A 20,948-nucleotide genomic window follows, 5' to 3' on the forward strand; every position below is an offset into this window, starting at 1 on the left:
TGCTATCAGTACTTACGTGTCCATGAATTTCCGGCTGAGGTCTGAGATGATGAATGGAGAGCCCTTCTGAAAGGGAGGGTCCCGGGCTACTTTGTACTGGATAGGTCGGCAGTTGGCACACTGCGTGCTCTGTGGTACCGAGCTCATCATGGCGGCATCAATCTCCAGCTGTTCATCCAAAGTGTAGATTTGGATACCACAAACTTCTTCATTCACCTTCTTGGAGTCCAGCCTGATGGTCATGGGGACATCACAGAAGAAGTTCTGAGGGCCAAGGGATATATTCCGCCCACTGACCATTAAGAGTTTGATGTCATTCACCGCTTCGCTGAAATGCCAGTCATCAGAGACATAGGTCACCCATATGGTCAGAGACTCTGGGATTACTGGGTACTGAAACTCTAGCTCCAGGTAGCAGCCCTGGGGTTCGGGACAGGCAGGAGGGATGGTTTGCTTGATGACTGCTGAATTGGGACTCCAAGTTCTAACACTGGCCTTGCATGGCTGTTCCACATCAGGGGGACCTTGAAAGCGTAAAGAAAATGTAAAGTTGAAGACAACACCTCGACACTGCACAGGTCGTGTAAAACTGGAAACCTGAAATTTCAGTTTCCACAATGTAATTTATATGCTGTATAAAGAAGAATTTCCATAGGACACTGATGGGGCACAAGCTTCTTTTCCTGTGCCCATCAATTTCCTTGGATGACCTCAAGTATTGTGTTATTGCATTGGGGGGAAAACCTCTCTATCCACTAGGACAGGAGAAACCAGTCAATTTCAGTTTTTCCTCAAATTCTCATATTTCCAAACCTCAGTTTGGTTCTCCTCATTTCTGGATCAGTTTGCAATAAAAAGCCATCGTGAAAATTCATCAGCATTTCAGTATGAATTTCTTTTAATATATACTTTTCTGCATTCAGAATATAATTTATTATGTATGCTATTTTTGCTAAACTGTAATGTATTATTATTATTATTATTATTATTATTATTATTATTATTATTAAATTTATTATCTACCCTTCATCCTAAGGTCCCAGGGCAGGTTACAAATTAAAAACAACATTAGAACAGAAACAGTTTAAAACAATTTATAATTACAGAAATAAAGTTGGCCATAAAAATATGCACATCCAGTGTCAAAGGCTAGTTGCCTTTCTGTTAGGAGGTTTTGTACTGAAACGCGAACAGAACTGAATTTCTCCTCTAACCCAATTCCTTTTCATATCTGGTTTTCAGTAACACCGCCTGAGGCCCTTCTTCCACGAGGGGTCTGGAGGGTGGTAACACGAGAACAAGCCTTTTCGGTGGTAGCTCCATGTAGGTGGAATGTTCTCCCCAGGGCGCCTCACCAGGTGCCTTTGTTAGATATCTTTAGGCACATGAAAGAAATGTTCCTCTATAATCAGGCCTTTGTCTGAAGAAACAATCATTGGTCTTTAGAACTGGTGGGGAGTTAATTGTAAACACTGTTTGACTGGAGAATTGCTTTGCTAAATTTGGAGAAGTGTGAGTTTCAAAGGGTGACTGTGGTGTTTCAGTTCACATACTGTTATGGGAAGAGCAAAATTGGGGAGTAACTAAACAAAATTTCTCCCCCATCCCTCCTGTTCCCTTTTTCCAAGACCATGCATGGTTTTTCATAGATTAACCTGATGTGTCCCTCACCCTTCCATCATTTGTCTCCCCTGCCCTTCCGAAGCTAACAAGACTACAGTGCAATAAGAAAATGAAACAGAAGGTAGCAAAGCATGGTAACAAGCAGATAAAAATAACATTAAACTGAAACAAGTGGAAATGGACAATGCAGCCAAATACAACAGTGGAAAGAAAATGTTATCTTATCCCATTTGCTTTTCTTTTCTTTTTGCAAAATATGAATGAGGCAGTGAAGGCTTGGTCACAAAGAGATAGCATGCAACAGTGACTCGATTTATTTGGAGCAGGATCATTCCTCCTTGTGAAGGCTCATGCCATGACAAACTAGTTAGACCTATTCCTCACTGAAAAAGTCTGTCTGTGTTTGGGGCTGTACCACATCTCCAGTGCCACAGATGGGGAATGTGTGGTCCTGTGGATGTTGTTGGATCCCAGCTCCGGACTGTAGGGATGATGGGAGTTGCAGCCCAACAACATCCAGAGGGCCACAGAACTGTCAAGTGTTCTGCCTCCCACTATGGGAGCTCTGAGCTTCAATGGATTTAATCCCAGGTAAATTTGCATAGCAGGGATGAGGAGCCCATGGCTCCCAGATGTTGCTGGACTCCAACTCCCAACAGCCCAACCAGCATGGCCAGTGGTCAAGGATGATGGGAGTTGTAGCACCTGGAAGACCACCCCCACTCCCAATCACAGTGTGTGTTAAACTTGCAAAACACATTGGGTGGTATTCAACTCAGTTTTATTCGGAGTAGACCCACTAAAATGGATGGTGCTAACTTAATCACATTAATTAATTTCAATGGGAATAAAGCTCAGCTGTATACCACCCACTGAACCTCAAGAAAAGACCATTCAGCCGGTGAAATGAAACCTTAAGCTTTTTATTAGAAAGGCAAACCATCCATGAAAGGAAAGGACCATAATTCCTTGCTATCACTTCATTCACTTTGCCAGAGAAAGAGGTGTCCATCAATTGCCCTGGTGCTCCAGCAGCTGACTTCATCACTCCTGCTTTTAAAAAGGTTTCATGTAGATGTTAAACAACATGGGGGATAGGAATGAGCCCTGTGGGGCCCCACATTGAAGGTTCCATGGGGCTGAAAAGCATTCCCCAAGCAACACCCTCTGGGAACGACCATCCAAGTAGGACTGGAACTATCACAAAGTGGTGCCACCCACCCCTAGTTTGGACAGTTGCTCCAGAAGGATACCATGGTCGATGGTATTGAAAGCTGTTCAGAAGTCGAGAAGAATTAACAGGGACATGTTTCCCTTGTCTCTCTCTCTCAATAAGAGGTCATCATACAGGGTGACCAAAGCAGTTTCTGTGCTAAAACCGGACCTAAACCCCGATTGAAATGGATCCAGAAAATTAGTTTCTTCCAAAAATGAGTTTGCTTGAAACGTTGTCCAGAGGTTTTTTTTTTTTTTTCCTGAGACCAACAGCATACAAGATCTGTTTGAAACCTTTATTCACAACCAAGAAGTGGGAGGAACAAAACATGGACTATTGAGATCCAAAGGATATTCTTGGCCAAATTAAGGTACCGTTGCATACCCTACAAGAAAGCTGTTCAAAATCTCTTTTAAAATACCATTACTGTTATTAATACTACTAACAGCAGCAGCAGTGAGAAATGCCTTTTGAAACGTAAGAATCTGCCTATCAGACAGCCCATTGGTCTATCTAGCTCAGTACAGTCAATGCTGACTGGCAGCAGCTCTACAGGATTTCAGGCCAAGAGTTTTCCCCAGCTCTACCTGGAGATGCCAGGGATTGAACCCTAGAACCAACTACAGCAGGAAATTGGGGGGAAGACGTGCCCCTTTCTCCCCACAGAAAACACCACCTTGTGTGTGTCCTCTGCTGTGTGGGGTGGGGTTGCCCACCCCATTTTTTTTTTAAAAAAAACCCATCAGAACTGAGCGAGCATTGTTGGGAAGAAAGCTGTGCTTAGATCTACTAGATCAATAACATTTGCATTGCAAAAGCAAAATTGGGTTTGGGCAGAACAGGCAGAAGAAAGCTGCCTATGTTGATATGTGAGAGAAATCAATAAGGTTTGCTTTGTGAATCAGAAGAGAGTTGATGAGGGAAGAAAGCACCTGCAAAATCATTTGTAGCTCAGAACAGGGGAGACAGGGCTTCTGAAGCCAAATCAAATCGTATCAAAAACTGCTGAGAAGTCCAGGCACTCCCCTAGTCCAAGCTGCCACATATGTCATCTTTCAGGGCTACCAAGTCTGTTTCTGTCCCAAAATACATCCTGAAACAGCTGGAATGGATCTAGTCCAGGACCATCTGAAGTTGAAAACCAACGTCCACTCTAGCACTCCCCAAAAGATATATTTGAAACCAGGTGGTAGTTGCTCATTACTATGGGATTCTAATTTGGATTATTCAAAAGTGGTTTCACCAGTATATCTTTCTGACAGGTGAGGACCACATCTTCCCTCAAGGAGGCATCAACAACCTCTGAGGTCCAGATACCCAGCTCAGCTTTTGCTGAACTCACTAACCAAGATGCACAAGAATCTAATGTACAGGTGGAAGGACGCACGGCTCCAAGTGGATTGACCATATTCCCAGCCAACGCCAACTAAAAGAAATCCATTACAGGGCTTCCTGTTTCTGGTGCACCAGGAATGGAGTCTCTCTCAATACCGCGGGAGAGAGACAGATGGAGATAATCAGATAATGAAGAGGGAATTTCATTATCTACATTCCTCTTTGGTTGGAAGAGGAACCAGGCTCTCATCCGCAGTTTGCCTGGCGGTCTGGCACTCGCTTCCCCATGGAACACAAGGGCAGGCAAAGGCATTGAGCGCATGGAGCACTCCAGGTGCTGCGACCCCCCTCCCCCATCCCGTTCCTGGAAGCACAGGTTATCCTGTTCATTGGACTTAACTGGAGTAAACAACAGGCACGTACCAGAGACGATGAGATAAGAAACTGCAAAAACAACCCAGCTACGAAGATGTAAAAGTTTTGGATTGAGAGCAGATTTCATTCGGTGAAAGAGACAACGGGGGAGGGGGAGCCCATGGTTTGTTTATTTAAGGTTTTTCTCTATATTTATGATAAAGCAACAACAACAACAACAACAACAACACACACACACACACACACACACACCCCTCGAATGCAAGTTTAATTAAAAAATATCTGCACAAGTGATGATGGAAGAAATTGGAATATAATATGGAATTTAACAAAATTGGAACTACATGTGTGAGAGAAAGGGACTGAGAGGGAAGGGGGCAAGAAATGCTATGCTTTGAAAATATAGAGCAAAATCTTCCCTAACCTTCATTATCCACAAAGGAATATGTTTGAGATAAGGATAAATGGCCATAAATCAGCAGTAGGGAGGAAAGAAGTCTACCAGCTGGATTAACTATCTGCAGTCTGGATTAAGACCGTTCTTCCTAGGCTGGAAAAATGGCAAAGACAGCTTGCTTACTGGAAGCCGATCACCGGACGAAGCGATGCAATGACTTTTGGAAACTGTGAGATAACAGCTTCTCCTGAGACATGACGGGAACCATCAATAGTTGCAGGAATAAAGGATACAACACCATATATGGATGGGAAAACATCATGGGGGAAATTGTCACACGCAGGAAAGAATAAGGATTACAGCTAAAGTTCCTCACTTGAAACTTTATAAATTACCTATTACACCAACACAAATTGAAATCACGAATATCTGGAATGGAATGAAAATTATTAAAATTTTGGAATGCAGAAAAATATATAGAAGAATGAACTCATCAACTGTAGCATGCGAGGGGGCCAGTTTAATTAAATTGTATAATTTGACATTTGAATAATTGACTTTAATAATTGTATTAATTGAATAAAATTGATATTGTTATAATGAGGCTGTTATTGGAACGATTTTGGACAATGAATAAATTATTTTTATATATATATAAAAAATAGAAATCCATTACAACAAGGTAGGGAGAGGGGCAATTGTTTGCATTTTATTTTTTAAAAACCTACTAATTCACCCTTTCCAAACCATACATGAACTGAAAAGCAGGTAGTCTTCATAGCTCCCTGAATTGTGTGATGTGTTTCCCAGACAAAGTAATAGGCATAAAAATGAGTACATAAAGGGAACGTGTACCTAAAACTGCATATATTAGTGAAAATAACATAAAATAATATAGTTGGTTTTTATGTTATTTTCTTTTAAAATTTATTTATTATTTATGCATTTTCCAGTTGTCATGTTTACACATCATATTTCACCATTCAACATAATTTCTGTACTGACTTCCCAACCTAACCTTCCGTGGCTTTCTTGGTATTCCTAGCTAAGTTGCATATCTGTTTTTATTCCACCTTACTGTTCACCTTGTTCCCCGTCCTTGTTTTTAGCAGTTCTTCATAAGATCACCCCTACTTGTAGATTGATTTAAGTATTTGTTTAAGTATTCCCCAAAAGAGTCCCATTCACCCTTCGTCTTTTCCCCCCATCTTGATCTTTTATTTTGGCTGTTAAGTTGGAAAGTTCAGCAAATTCTGACAATTTATACAGCCATTGGTCTTTCGATGGAATTGGTTTTCCCCCACATCCAACTTCTAGCATAAACTACTCTGGCCGCTGCTGTTGCATAGAGAAAGATGTCACATGCCTTTGTGGAGATCTCCTTGCTATTGATTGCTAGTAAGAGGGCTTTGGGGGTTTTCGGAAATGTAATTTTAAGGATTTATTTAAGTTCATGGTAGACCATCTCCCAGTACTCTTGGGTGTACTTACTGTACAGTGCCACCACATATGAATGAAGGATTCCTCAGCCTCTGCACATTTCCGACAGAGTTTAGAGCTTCTTTCATACATTTAAACCAATTTGGAGTGTGCCATGTACCACCTTTAGGACATTTTAAAATATATTTTCCTGTATCAAGTTGCAAGCTGAAAAGTTCATTCTTTTATTCATCGGGATCTCCTCAGGGAGAGCACGTGTTGCGGTGGGGGCTGGCAAGCCACCTCGCTTGCAGCTGGGTGGGATAGTTGGCTGGCCACAGCTTTGATAGGACCATTGGGTGTTGTTGGGGAGAGTTATATGTTGCAATTTGTGATGGACAGCCCAGCGTCCTTTATATTGTCTTGCATGCAGGGTGATCCTTCTCTTGGTTGCGTGCTTCGGATCACCCACCCTCCCTCTGCTTTTGGGGCAGGGGCCTGGTAGGAATTTTTCCATTTGGCTGATTGGCTGTTGCCATCTGGTTTTCACCTACTGCAATAGCAACTAGTCACAACTTGTAAGGTTGGCGGTTAGGCATTGGTTATTGTGTTTGTTACTGGAGGGTGGTCGCCCCTCCAAATGATGATGGTGTGTAGGGAATTCTGTTAAAGGAATCCAGGGGCTCAACATGCTTTTGTCCGAACCCCCGGTAGGGGGACAGGGCCACGCAAGAGCTCCTGGGAACCTCCGGGGACAGGGAGGGCTCCATCCCCAGCCTCCATATCTCTCTCCAGATGGGATCTCCCGTTGCTGACAGGTGGTCAGCTCTGTCCCATTGGACAGCTAGTCAGAACCAATGCCTGTGCAACCACTCACATAATTTGTATTTTAATAAAGTTGTGACCTAAATTATTGTCAACAACATAAACAAAATTTATGTCTGAAGTGTGAATTTATTTGGGGGGTGGCTTGGGGACCTCGACACGCAACAGAGTTTTCCCCAGGCTGAGATTTTGATACTGTGGCCTATATCTATGGCCCAATGCATCATTGCAGCCTTAACCATTTTGTCTTTTGTCTCCTCCTCCAGAAATATTTTATAGAGTTTAGATATTAATTTTGGATAGCTTCCCAATATTCCTTTCTTAAATTCTGAACCCCCTTCCAGAAAGCCATTTTCTTTGTCTTTCCTAAAGGCCTCATTTAGTTATCCATGGAGGTGCAGGTCAACTCTGTTTCCAGGGCAGCTGTCTACCAGCTGCATCTGGTACGCAGGCTGAGACCCTACCTGCCCGCAATCTCGCCAGAGTGGTGCATGCTCTGGTTATCTCCCGCTTGGACTACTGAAATGTGCTCTACGTGGGGCTACCTTTGAAGGTGACCCAGAAACTACAACTAATCCAGAACGCGGCAGCTAGACTGGTGACTGGGAGTGGCTGCCGGGACCACATAACACCGGTCCTGAGAGATCTACATTGGCTCCCAGTATGTTTCCGAGCACAATTCAAAGTGTTGGTGCTGACCTTTAAAGCCCTAAACAGCCTCGGCCCAGTATACCTGAAGGAGCCTGTCCACCCCCATCATTCAGCCCGGACACTGAGGTCCAGCGCCAAGAGCCTTCTGGCAGTTCCCTCGCTGCGAGAAGCCAAGTTACAGGGCCTTCTCTGTGGTGGCACCCGCCCTGTGGAACACCCTCCCACCAGATGTCAAAGGAAAAAACAACTACCAGACTTTTAGAAGACAGCTGAAGGCAGCCCTGTTTAGGGAAGCTTTTAATATCTGGACTATTGTATTTTAATATTTTGTTGGAACCCGCCCAGAGTGGCTGGGGAAACCCAGCCAGATGGGTGGGGTATAAATAAATAAATTGTTGTTGTTGTTTTGTTGTTGTTGTCACAACCACCCTCCACTTTGCTTCTTGTCCATTTCCCCATCCCCAGAGTGAGGTCACCTTCTGCTTCACGGGGACTCCAGTGTCCAGATGGGTCACATGGCATCGGTGATGAGGCTCTGAATGCATACTGCACAAGGATCCTGCCTTCCATGCAGAGATCACAGGCTGATCCCACTTCTCTAGGAGGCCAGGAAATAAGAAAAAGAAAGAAAACGCAGCAACTTAGTAACAGTTGAATTCAGTGGAGTGAAATGGGACAAGATCACAAGTTGAAGACCACTTATTCCTCCCATCTCGCCTCTTGATATGGCACACCAGAGAAAGAGGTGGAAAAGATGCAATTTGCCCTTCCATATACAAATTTATCCGTGTTTCAAATCTAACAAACATTATATTTGGACACACACACACCCCAAATTCATTTTGAATCTCTGTGGTGCAATGGGTCAGTGCGTCTGGCTGTTAGCTGGAAGGTTGATGTTTTGAGCCCACTCAGGGACAGCTGTGGGCAGGATTTCTGCATCACAGGGGGTTGGACTAGATGATCCTCAGGGTTTCTTCTGACTCTACAGTTCTATTATTATAATGAACTGAGCTGGTAGCAGGGGGTGAGGTGCTGCACAGATGTTCTTGGAAAGCAGGTGTTGTATGCTATAGAGTCTTAAAACGAATGTGAACTTAGGCTGCCAAGTAAGCACAAGTAAATACTGGAGCAGACTTGATACTTGCTATATGTAGTAGATTATCAAGCTGAGAATGCAGAGGCACCCATGGAGGCCTTGAAGTTTATGCATTTCCCCACTTGCTGCATATCAGGGCAGCAGTGTGGGGCAGGTGCCCAGGGCCCCATGCTCCAGAATGAACAGGAGGGTCCTCAACACAGCCAGATGGGCTTACTAAAATTTGATGTGGGGTCACAGATGTTGCCATGTAAACGGGGTGGAAGTGGGGTGGTGGTGGTGGTTTGGGAGTTTAGGTCCATTAAGTACAGAATAAAAAATGACCTGATGGTGCTGCTGTTCACATCGCACACACCACTTGTCATAATAAAGGGCATTTTCTTAGATTCAAATAAATATGAAAAAGGAGCAGAAACAGAAGACTCTCTCTGCCCCCCCCCAACAACTCATTCGTTTCCTGACTGCATCAAAGCAGTTTTTTAATCTCGCTATCCCCAGCCATTGCAATTACTCAATATGCACCGGACTGACGCAGGCAAATATTTTTGACGGGCATGAGTCCCAATTGGGCAAGAGAGACGCTCTCCATCACCCAGGTGGCTGTCATTTCCGCAGCTCCAGTGATCGCTATCTCTTTAATTCTTCCACAATGGCAGTGATTTGTGTGGTACAAACTTCTTGATTTAAGGAGGCGATTGGGAAGCCCTCTTGGACGTTCATGTGACTGGCTTGCTGGCTTTTAATTTCCCTTGCAAATGCCCGCATCACTAGCACATAAGGAAGGGACCCTGAGCTGCCAAAGTAGTGAAAGATACCCCATCCCTCTCATTTTTTGAAGCCGCAGTTCCTTTAACGAGCACGAGGTATCCTTTCCAAATGTGTGTTTGGAGGCAGATTGCTTGAGGAAACCAAAACTTGTTTTGCAGTTCTTTAAGAGCATGTCCGGAAAGGTATGACTGATGCTTTTTAGAGGAGGGAACCTAACTTACCTGGGATTGGTATAAGATAGGCCCCAATTTAGTAATATTTTTTTAGAAAGCTAACGAGCACCAGAGGTGCAGGCATAAGGTTAAAAGAAGCTTGCAAACCTTGGTTTACAGGGCAGTCCTGGTCAGGGCCCACCCCAAGGTACACATGACCATAATACTAGGGGTGTGGAACTAGAAACTCTCTAGTAGTTGCTGGACAACAGCTCCCATAATCTGTCAGCACTGGCGGGAGTTGGATTCCAAGGATAGCTGTGCAGGGAGCATACTGTTTCTCTATCTGTGCTCTGCACCATGATTCAAGCAAATGATGGAATGGAAGGTAGTCCTTTTATATGGAGGAGTGTGTGTGTGTGTGTGTGTGTGTAAACAAGCAAGCAGTAAACAAGGAAGTTCAAACAGCCTGTGTGTCTTCTCTGTTTCTGCAAGCTTTCCACTAAAGATTCAACCTCTTCAGAGGTCCCTGGCCTTTTTGGCCAATACATAGTAGAAAAGGAGCAGCTTCTAAGGTTGCTGGACACTTATCAGCAACTCCATTAACTACTTCTGTATTTCCCAGGCTTCTGCTGTGCTTCCGGTTTCAAAATCCATGGTGCGGCATGTTTCTTGTACTGCTCTGTGTGAAGGCCATGCTGCATCAAATTTCTGAAATCATGTGTTGACTTCAGCCGTTTATGTAGAAACTCAATATACACTGAGTTAATGCTTAACAATAAGGCCTGGAAGTCTGTAGAGATTAGTAAGGGACTTCTTTGGCAGGCCACACCTCTGAATCAGGTCTCTGGGAGCTGGCCTCATAGCTGTTTTCTTAAAGGGGCCATACACTAGCCAATTTGTTGATAATTCACACATTGCAATTTGCACATAAGAAAGGTAGGAGAGTTAGAAGGTTTGCCGCACTGCTGCTCCGTAGCGCGCATGTGTAGTGTTGCTCCATATGACGCATGCGCATGTGCGCTACAGAGCAGGCGGAGGCAAGGGGCGTCAGTGGCTGGCCCACTCCTCGGCATGCACTTTTTACCGGGCGGTGGGACTCGGCTTGGGCATTGTGGGGCGGGTGCGCCGAGTGTCACCCCCCTCCAGGGTGGCACACGGGGCAGAACACCCACAATGCACCCCCTTGCTCCGCCCCTGCCTCAGAACTCTCTCCAGGTAACACATCTTACTGGCCCTGCTTTGTACCCCAAGCAGTCTTGCCTGGCTGGAATCTGTCCCTGAATTCTGAGAATTCCCTTCTGGGCCACTTTCCAAGGACCACATGCCAGTGGTAGATGGGGCCAGATGAAAAGCAGGTGCGACAATGAATGTAATTCTACCTTTGTATAACAGACTACTTTCTACACACACTTACACATACTTTTCTGAGCAGCAGCATGTGAGGGAGGTTGCCCGCTACCCCTCTCCCTGACTTTGGAAACCTTGAGACCTGCTGCAAGAGAGGGACTGTGAGCAACATTGTTATTAATGTTGTTACATTTCCTCCTTTTTAATTGTGTTAAACCATTTACTTGTTATCAAATTGTTATTGCAATGGTGTTAGTGTTGTGATCTATTCCTGCATTCTTTGCCACAGCTGCTTTGAACACGATTCTTTTCGTGGAAAGGAAGCATGCAAATAAAAAGATTGCAATGGCGATGTCCTCCATCAGGGCAAGCAAGAGGCATGAACGGAGTTCTGAGCTGAGCAAAAGAACACCCAAGGAGGGAATGAAGTAGGGCTGGTGTGAGGCAGGGCCTGAGGAGAGTTTGGAGGGCTACATAGAGAGACCATTCCACTGTCTTAGATCGGTGATAAAGCGACAGGAACTGACCAAGGCATCAATTATTAATTCAGAACAAGAGTCTGAGGAATTTCCCTGTTCTGCCTTTAAAATAATAATAAAAAAATCTCGGTTAGATTTATTTATCCTAGGCTTGAGAAACTGAGAAAATGATGACATAACTACTGGACAATGTCTTCTTAGATATCCACAATATATGCCAACTCCATACTACTGAAACCCCAATGGAAGGGTTTGTCAAAGAAATCTAGTGTTGACTTAGGGTATGATCACTGTGTTATGAAATCCTAGATCGAACAGGCCAGCCATTGTGTGTTACTTAAGTACGAACTAGCCAGGGGTTATTAAAAACATACTGATTGAGGTTGAAGACGTATGTCAGAGAGACGTATTTTGTTACATAACAATTAACCTTGTATCAGTATGTTTTTAATAGGCAGATGGAATTTATTTAACATACAATAACTGCTTTATGAAATATAAATTAAATACATATTGCAAGGACTTAATTTACCCTTTTAGAAAGAGAGAGAGAGAAGATGGTGGTGGCGGGGAGTAGTGGTGAAGGCAGGAAAAACCAAAGGCCACTTCAGACATAAAGGATTGTATTAAGCTAAGATCCACTCAGAGGAAACCCACTGAAATTAATGTGCCTAGCTTAGCCATATAAATCAATTTCAATAAATCTATTCTAGCACTGGACACAACCCAATGCCTTTTTTTCTTATGAATGATTCCCACCATTTCCTTGGGACTATGCAGTTCAATCGTGAATACTGCATAGCCCATATAGGAGGGGTTACCAACGGCATCTAGGGGTGCTAGTGTGTGCCCCAGTAATGTCTATGTCTCCCACAAAAGGTCTCCAAAAAGGTCACTTAAAAATCTATGTCAGCTTCTCCTGCATTGAATCCCCTCCCCGCCACTTAGAGATGCCCACATTTTATTGGATGCCAGGACTGGACACCTCTAAGCAAAGGGTGACAGTGGCTGACACAAATGTCTCTTAGCCCATTGATGGGGCAGCTGATTGGGAGGGGCATGCTCTTACCATTCTGTTCCTCTTTTTCTGCTCTTTTTCTTTTTCATTTTGCACTTTCTCAAAATTCCAAATGTGTCCACTGACCCCTAACCCCCCCCCCCCACAACAAAAGTTGGTAATCCCTGTGATAGCATGGTAGGGATAGACAAGCATCCTGAAGGTTGACTGAAATAGGATTGTTCTTATCTGAGTGCCCAGCTTAAGCACTCGCAAAAGGACCAAGAGCCTATCTCTATGGCTTCCCTCCATGACCCCTGTTGGCAGGGCCACCATCCCAGCAGAAATGGACACAAATAGAATCACATCCCTGCTGGGAATCTGGAGCGTGTGCCGTCACCTCTGTTTCCTTCCCTGCTGCCACAAGGCAGGCGACCAAGTGAAGGAAGCAGAGTGATTAAGACAAGCCTGATGGCTTAAGGCCAATGGTCCATCTAGTCCAGCATTTGTTCTCGCAGTGGCCGACCAGATGCCTGTGGGAAACCCACGAGCAGGATTCAAGCACAAGAGCCTTCTCTCCTCCTGCTGTTTCCAGCAACTTATATTCCAGCCACGGTGCCTCTGTCAGAGGAGGCAGAACACAGCCATCGTGGCTAATAGCCATTAATAGCCTTGTCCTCCATGAATTTGTGTAATGCTCTTTTAAAGCCATCGAAGTTGGTGGCAATCACTGCCTCTTATACGGGAGCAAGAAAAAAAAAAGTGAACTGTCAGAGGCAGCAGCTTGAAGCTGGGGCCAAACAGGCTCTCCCCACAGCAGGTTCTGAGGAAGGCCCTGCTAGTCTAGAGCTTATTTATTTATTTATTTATTTATTTAATGGTCCGCCTTTTTTCCTCTAAGGAAACCAAAGCGGCACACATGGTTCTCCCCTTCCTCATTTTAATCCCGCAACAGCTCTGTGAGGTAGATTAGGCAGAGAGGCACTGAGTAGTTCAAGGTTACCCAGCGAACTTCATGACTGAGTGAGGATCTGAACCCTGGTCTCCCAGTTCATAGTCCAACACTCTAACCGCTACACCATGTGAGGTAATCATATAGGCACCCGTAGACTTTGTATTTGGAATGGAACCATGTCTCTACGTCATATTATTGTCAAGCATAGGGCAGGAGGGTATGGCTTGCAGGGAAGAAACAGCCAAATTAAGACGCTTCCTAGACCTACTTAGACCAGTGGGCCAGATAAACCTCTCCCTACCCCTCATCCCAGAAAGTAGCAAAAAAGACAGTGCCTACCTTTTCTCAGGGAGAAAAGAAAGAGAGCAGGGGATTTTAGCCCAGTTATATGAGCCCCCCAACTATAACCTTAACCTGAGCAGCTAATTGCTTCTCCACTGCTGTTTACCACCCCCATCTTTCAAAGCCAGACAAACAGGTGTGCATTGTCCCCACCAATTCACCTTTCAAAGAAGTGCCTGTCTATGGGTGGAAACCACTCCAGGGTGATGAAGGTCCCCATTCGGTCCACAATCTGGGGTGCGATAGCGATGGGTGCAGGCTTCTTGGCAGGTTGCCAGCTCTGATACACGAGGTCCAGGTAGCAGTGCATCCTTGCCACTTGGTTGGGTGTGAAGGAGTTGGTGCAGTCATCATCTGAGGGGATAAGGCAGGGTGGAAACAAGTCACACAATGTTGCACATGTGAAAGAGAGGAGAAGAGGGAATGGGAGGGGGAAAGAGTTAAATAATAAAAAAGGAGTTAAACTGTGAACATGGCTGCTCTATAAGCTCTCCTGGGTAACACTGCAAGCTTCCCTAGCATTCCAGGAGAAAGAGCTGACCAGTAGCAGCCTCAACTGAAGAAAGGAAAGGCGAGAGAAAGAAAAACTAAACACTGGATCACAAGACTTATTTATCCTTTCTCTTTACCACCTAGTGATCTGGAAGGGAAATTTCAGAGCAAATTAGAGGCACTGTTTGCAAAGCCATTCATTTAGATGCAGGATGGACAATCTGTGGTCCTCCAGATGTTGTACAACACCAACTCCCATCAGCACCAAGCTAGTATGGCCAATGGTCAGGGATGCCAGGAGGTTGTAGTCCAGCAACATCTTGGAGGAAATGAGAGCCCTAACCCTAATTTAAACTCACATCTGCTGCCAATCACAAAATATGAGGTGGGAGGGTCCAATCAAAAGTATTGGGATGATGGGAGGAAAGCCCTCCTTGTAAGTGCCACATGACTTCCTGTAGCCTTGCCCACTTCATGCATTTTTCTCAGCTAAGTTTACCTAAAGGAATGCAGTTTGGATGGGTGGAAATGTGGGGTGAGGGAAGTGGAAAAGCTTCTAGATGAAGAAGGGACTTATGATCATTCATCCACACTTTCCTTTGCTTGACAAATTAGAAAGCCCCTGCTTTATTCATTCTTCTTTTGTTCTGAAAGGTGCTGAATTCAGATGGGCAGGCATAAACCAGAACATGTAGTCATCAGTGCTACTGCTGCAAAATCAAAAACCTGGGCAAGAGAGGTTGGCATGACCCTATACTAAGTGGGGAATGGCAAATTTTAATTTCCTTCAGATTCTCACTTTTCCAATCTTAAATTCAATTCTCATTGTTAATCATATTAGTGTCCTGATTTTTTTAAAAAAAATCCTAATGAAAACACACCAGCATCTTAGTGCACACTTCTCCTAATATACACATTTTATATGCCATTTTCCCCAGTTTAATGCATATGTGTATGTTATTATCACCAATATTATGTATTTTTTAAACACACTTTACTCTAGTACATCTATTTTGACTTAGCTGCATTGCAAAATGAGAAGGGTGAATTCTGAAGGACGGCTGCTTTTCGGTTTGTGCATTTATTATTTATTTTATTTTATTTTTCACTGTCCTTCACCAACTGTTTCAAGCAGTTCACAATATTAAAAAAATGTAAAAAGCGCAGATAAGTAGCTAAAACAGCTAAAACAACAAAACAATAACATCCCACAAACACATTTTAAAAAGTTTTTTTTAAAACTGCTCTTACCCATTTTCTTTGAGTCAAACTTTTTGGCCCTGAATATTCGGCTGATGAACAGTTTTTGATGGATACAGCTTTTATTTCCCTTAAAATTGGCTTGAACCAATGATTAAATACACTGTGAGCATTCAATATAATATTTCCAAACAGATAGTAGCCTCTGCGGTCCTGTTTGGTCATCACTGTCTTGGCTACTGAGACAAATAAAGTACCTCACTTGCATCTTGGTCTGTGGGAAGACTGACTTTGCTTAGAGAACATTTCCTTATAGCTGCCCTGAGTCAAAGTGGCAAAGATCAAAAGGAGCAAGATAGGCCTCATCCCAGGACCACCACACACGCTCCCGATCCACAGTATCTCTGGAGCCCTTTCTCTCCAGGAAATCTATTCTCCATTCAGCAGCAACCATGTGCTCTTCAGCTCCTTCCTCTCTTCCAACCCCACAGTCCATGGCCAAGTTTCACTGCTCCAGTTGCAGGACACAAACCTCTGACTACCCCCCACATTTTGCATTGTTTTGGAAAGTGTGAGGTTCACCTCTAAATGCGAACTTTTTCAGGTTTCTCCTCATCCCTATCCTATACTTGTCTAAGTCAGAATTAAGTCTCATGGTTTTCAGTGGAGATTATTTCATAGTAAGTACATTTAGAACACATGTGCTATCAACATTTTTGAAGCCCAGCTGATCAAATGAAATACAGGTGAAACTCGAAAAATTAGAATATAGTGGAAAAGTCCATTTATGTAAGCAATTGTTTTCATTAGCTACTGGAGTTTAATATATGAGATAGACTCATGACATGCAAAGCAAGATATGTCAAGCATATCACAATAATTGTGATGATTATGGCGTGCAGCTGATGAAAACCCCAAAGTTGAAATTGTGAATTTGGGGTTCTCATCAGCTGTACACCATTATCATCACAATTATAACAAATAAAGGCTTGACATATCTCGCTTTGCATGTCATGAGTCTATCTCATCTATTAGTTTCACCTTTTAAGTTGAATTACTGAAAGAAATGAACAAAGATATGCTTCTGTTCGTTAATTTGAATTTTCTTGTAAAATAAAACTATGCAATAAAAAAAGAAAGAAATGAACCTTTCCACAATATTCTAATTTTTCGAGTTTCACCTGTATATAATTGCACTGGCTCTCTGTCTCACATGTTCTAGAAAGTGCTTAAATGACTGGTATCAACTTGAACACGTAAGTTTCACCTTTGCTGCAAAAAAAAAACCCTGAAGCCTGAATGAGAAACTTTAAAGCTTGCTATCAACATTTTGAAAAAGGCCAACTCTAGTAGAAAGCTAGGAGGGGAGGGCAGAGTACCTGTGTAGCTCATATAATTGTTAAATGGAGTGTCCTGGAAGCTACGGAAACCACACATGTCATTCCCAGGGGATGGATCACCACAGGTCTTGTGTTTTGGAGCTGGATTTGTGTCATGGCAGAGGTCACCGGTCTCAAAGGAAGGCTCTGTTTCCATGCATGGGTCATTGCAGGAGAGGATCTCGGAGATTCCTCGGAAGACGTGGTAGAGCCCCAGACTGTGCCCTATTTCATGGATCATTGTATGGGTGTGTCCCGCTATGCCATAGAAGGAAGGATTCAGCACGATTCCCCCTGTAAAGAAAGAGAGATAGTTGCTTTTATACTCATATATCCAGAAACGTCATGTTTCCCATTGGGGCTAGTAGAGTAGAAGGTGAGGAAGCCAATGGGAGGTGGAGCCACAGCCGATGACAGACAGGCAGGCAGCTGGGGCCTTACTGGGGTTGGTGAGGCAGTGCTACTTTTGTCCTCATGGACCCAGAACACCTATGAGGAAAGGTTTATGGAGTTGGGTATGTTTAGCCTGGAGGTGATTAAGATGTGGTTATGATAATCATGTTCAAATATTTGAAGGGCTGTCAAAATAATGGTGGAGCAAATTTCATTTCTGTTGTGCAAGAGGCTAGGATCTGAAATAATGGACCCACACTGAATTATAAAAAGCGGTTTTTTGACTAAGCATTAAGAGGAACTTCTTGATGGTACAAGCTGTTCAACAGTAGGGCAGACTGACTTGAAAGGTGATGCAATCTCCTACATGGAAGGTTTATAAGCAGAGGTTGCATGGCCAACTATGACCTTTGAAGTCCCTTCCACCCCTATGATTCCCTGTGATGGAATCATTCAAGCGCTATGATTCATATGCTATGATTCATACACTATGATTCCAGCTCTGTGATAGCAGGAGAGTAGGAGAAGAAGTCAATGAAGGACCACCAATAAATGGCTTTCAAATGGGATTGAGCAAATTGGTGGAGAAGGTAAGTTTCTCAAAGGTTATTAGTCAATATGACTATATAAACATAAGAAGAGCCTGGCTGAATCAGAACAAAGGTCCATCTAGTCCATCATCTTGTTCTCACAGTGGCCACACAGATGCCTCAGTGCAAAGCCCACAAACAGGACCTGAATGAAACAGTCTCTCCCCATTTGTGATTACCATCAAATGGTATGCAGAGCATACCGCTTCCATCAGTGGAGAGAGAACATAGGCATGGTGTTCAAAGAAAGTATATTTTCACTGAATGCTAGTTGCTGGGGCATAAACAGCAGGGGAGGGCTATGAGCTTCACACTCTCCCCGTGGACTTCCCAGATGCATCTGGTTCATCACTGTTGGGAGAAAAAAATCCTAGACTACATTGACATTGGTGTGATCTAACAGGGCTCTTATTATGTTCTTCTGTGGGCAAGCAAAACAAGGCAGATTTATCTTAGGATAAGTCATCCCCAGTGCTATTTTTCTAGAAAAAGAGGTGCTGGAACTCAATATGAATGCCTCCTTTATTCTCTTAAATGGCAATGGCACCCACCTGAAAGATACCGGAACTGAGTTCTGGTGAGTTCCAGCTGGGGAAAAAAAGCCCTGGAGTGCCCATTAATTTTAGTGTTACAGCTGTGCTACATGTGACGCAGAAGAGCCATGATCACTCCCTTATTTGGTTTGTAAAAATAATAATGGCAACAGCTGCAAGAGAATTCAATTTAAGAAAAGGTGGTCATTGGGGTGGGCCTTTTTAAACCCCATCTCCAGCACCATTTTCTCAATCCACTTTACTGCCCCACCCTCCAAAAGCTGCTATTGGGGGGAAACCCTGCAGGCATCATATAAGCAACCTGTAAATGTCCCTGCATGGGGCAAATAGGGACTTTGGAAAAATTGCACAAGCCATTAGATGAAAAGCTGGGGGTGGGGGGAGGGATGCTTTAATCAATAATAAGTTAGCAGTCAGCAGGAGTCAAACTTAGCTCATTGCAGCTTCTCCGGGCTTGTGGCAAAGAGTTCGCAAACAGGAATCACAAACAGGGGTGTTTGCAAGGGTGTTCAGTGGGGGAGTTTTAAGGGGGAGGCCCAGAGTACCATTTCTCAGTGTGCATAGGACCAGGAGACATGGAGGGTGAGGGAGCTGCTGCAACCCCTGTGCCATGTTTGTCTTTCTGCCGGAGAACATGCAGCCTTATGAGAAACTGTTGAAGTAGCTGGGTATGTTTAGCCTGGAAAAGAGGAGACCGAGAGGAGATATGATAGCCATCTCAAGGGCTGTCCCATGGAAGATGGAGCAAGCTTGGTTTCTTCCCCTGCTCTGGGGGGTAGGATTCAAACCAATGGCTTCAAGTTACAAGAAAGCAGATTCCGACTAAAACATTAGGAAGAAATTTCTGACAGTAGGAGCTCTTCAAAAGTGAAACAGTCTCCCTTGGGAGGTGTGGACTCTCCTCTCTCTGAGGTTTTTAAGAAGAGATTGGGTGGCCACCTGTCATGGATGGTTTAGTTGAGATTTCTGCATTGCACAGGGTGGGACTAGATGACCCTTGGGGTCCCTTCCAACTTTACAGTTCTATGATTCTATTATAAGTGTACATTAAAACAACAGAGACAGTGTTTTGCCAGGTACTAGAAAATACAGACTTCTCAGATAAAGGATTGGTGGATCTGTCAATATAAGCTTCTCATTTTTTTCCAGCCGTAAGAACATCAGAATGTAAGAGGAGCCAGCTCAATCTGTCCAAGAGCTCATCTAGTCCAGAATGCTATGATTCCATTACACCCTTGGATAGGGAAAGTGAACAGTTGACAATCGCGAGGAGGAGTAGGACAGTCAAGGGACTCTAGTGGTCAACAGTGAGGTCCATGCTGAGGTGTGAGACTTGGCAGGTGCCCAATGTACTGCTGGACAGTGTGTGTGAATGAACAGCAGCCAGAGAGAATCCATGTTGATTATTTTGCAGCAAACCCATCTGAAAGCTTATCTCCTTACCATTCCTCTCCACCCCATCACTATATATATTGGAAAAACACTCCCTAAGTGAGGAGATAAAAATCACAATACAGGCTGGCTCAATTTCATCAGGGCTTAAGGCAACTGTGCAGGTTGCTTGATTTTCTTATTTATTCCCTTTTTAGGACACCTCCCCCCTCTTTTGGTGGAGGTTATGTATATTTTTCACAGCTGTCAAGAGTCTAAATCAATTGCAATCTCCCCACCAAAAAAGACAGTTTTCCTTGACCAGATGATCTATATTCCAAAGCTAAGATCCAGACAGTGGTGCATATTTCATCTTATTTTTTCTTATTAAATACATATTGGATTTATAGAAAGAAAAAGAGTATATAAAGATTAAACAGCAAAGTTCTTGCTGAAGGAGAAAAGGTGGGCAGTGAGGGCTTTTAAAACAGGAAATTAATTTTTTCTCCTTTTGCCTTATTTTTTGGGGGGATGAGTCAACTTCAGACTGTCCACTGATTATATTTTATTGTGATGATTACTCTTGTACTGACTTTTATATAGGAGGGGAAAAAAACCCAAAGAAACTGAATCCAAGGTACTAAAAGATGCTACTTTGGACCATTAAGAGGTTAGTTTAAAACAAGAGAAGAGACAGTGGGAAATACCTATAACTGGTCCAGCAGGAGGTGCTACAGGAGAGTACAACACCAATTAGCCAAAAAAAATCTAGTTATCTGAATTAAAAAAAAGCCTGCTTCTGTTCCCAAGCTGCATGCCAGCCCGTTAGCTCTCCCGTTCAAGCTTCTCTCTCTCTCTCTCTCTCTCTCTCCCTCCCTCTCCCTCTCTCTCTCTCTCTCTCTCTCTCTCTCTCTCTCTCTCTCTATGTGTGTGTGTGTGTGTGTGTGTGTTTGTACACACAAAGCACCTTATACCAAGACAGCCCA

General features: G+C 43.7%; 1 protein-coding gene across 1 annotated transcript in view; it reads right to left on the reverse strand.

Moving 5' to 3' along the window:
- Nucleotides 1-20,948, reverse strand: part of PAPPA (pappalysin 1) — a 249,448-nt gene that overhangs the window by 164,989 nt on the left and 63,511 nt on the right. Inside the window, 4 exon segments of the mRNA XM_033137308.1 lie at nucleotides 17-524; nucleotides 8,318-8,439; nucleotides 14,145-14,337; nucleotides 17,055-17,348. Coding sequence (XP_032993199.1) covers nucleotides 17-524; nucleotides 8,318-8,439; nucleotides 14,145-14,337; nucleotides 17,055-17,348 — 1,117 coding nt within the window.

Source organism: Lacerta agilis, chromosome Z, assembly GCF_009819535.1.
Source record: "Lacerta agilis isolate rLacAgi1 chromosome Z, rLacAgi1.pri, whole genome shotgun sequence".
NCBI classification, from domain to species: Eukaryota; Metazoa; Chordata; class Lepidosauria; order Squamata; family Lacertidae; genus Lacerta; species Lacerta agilis.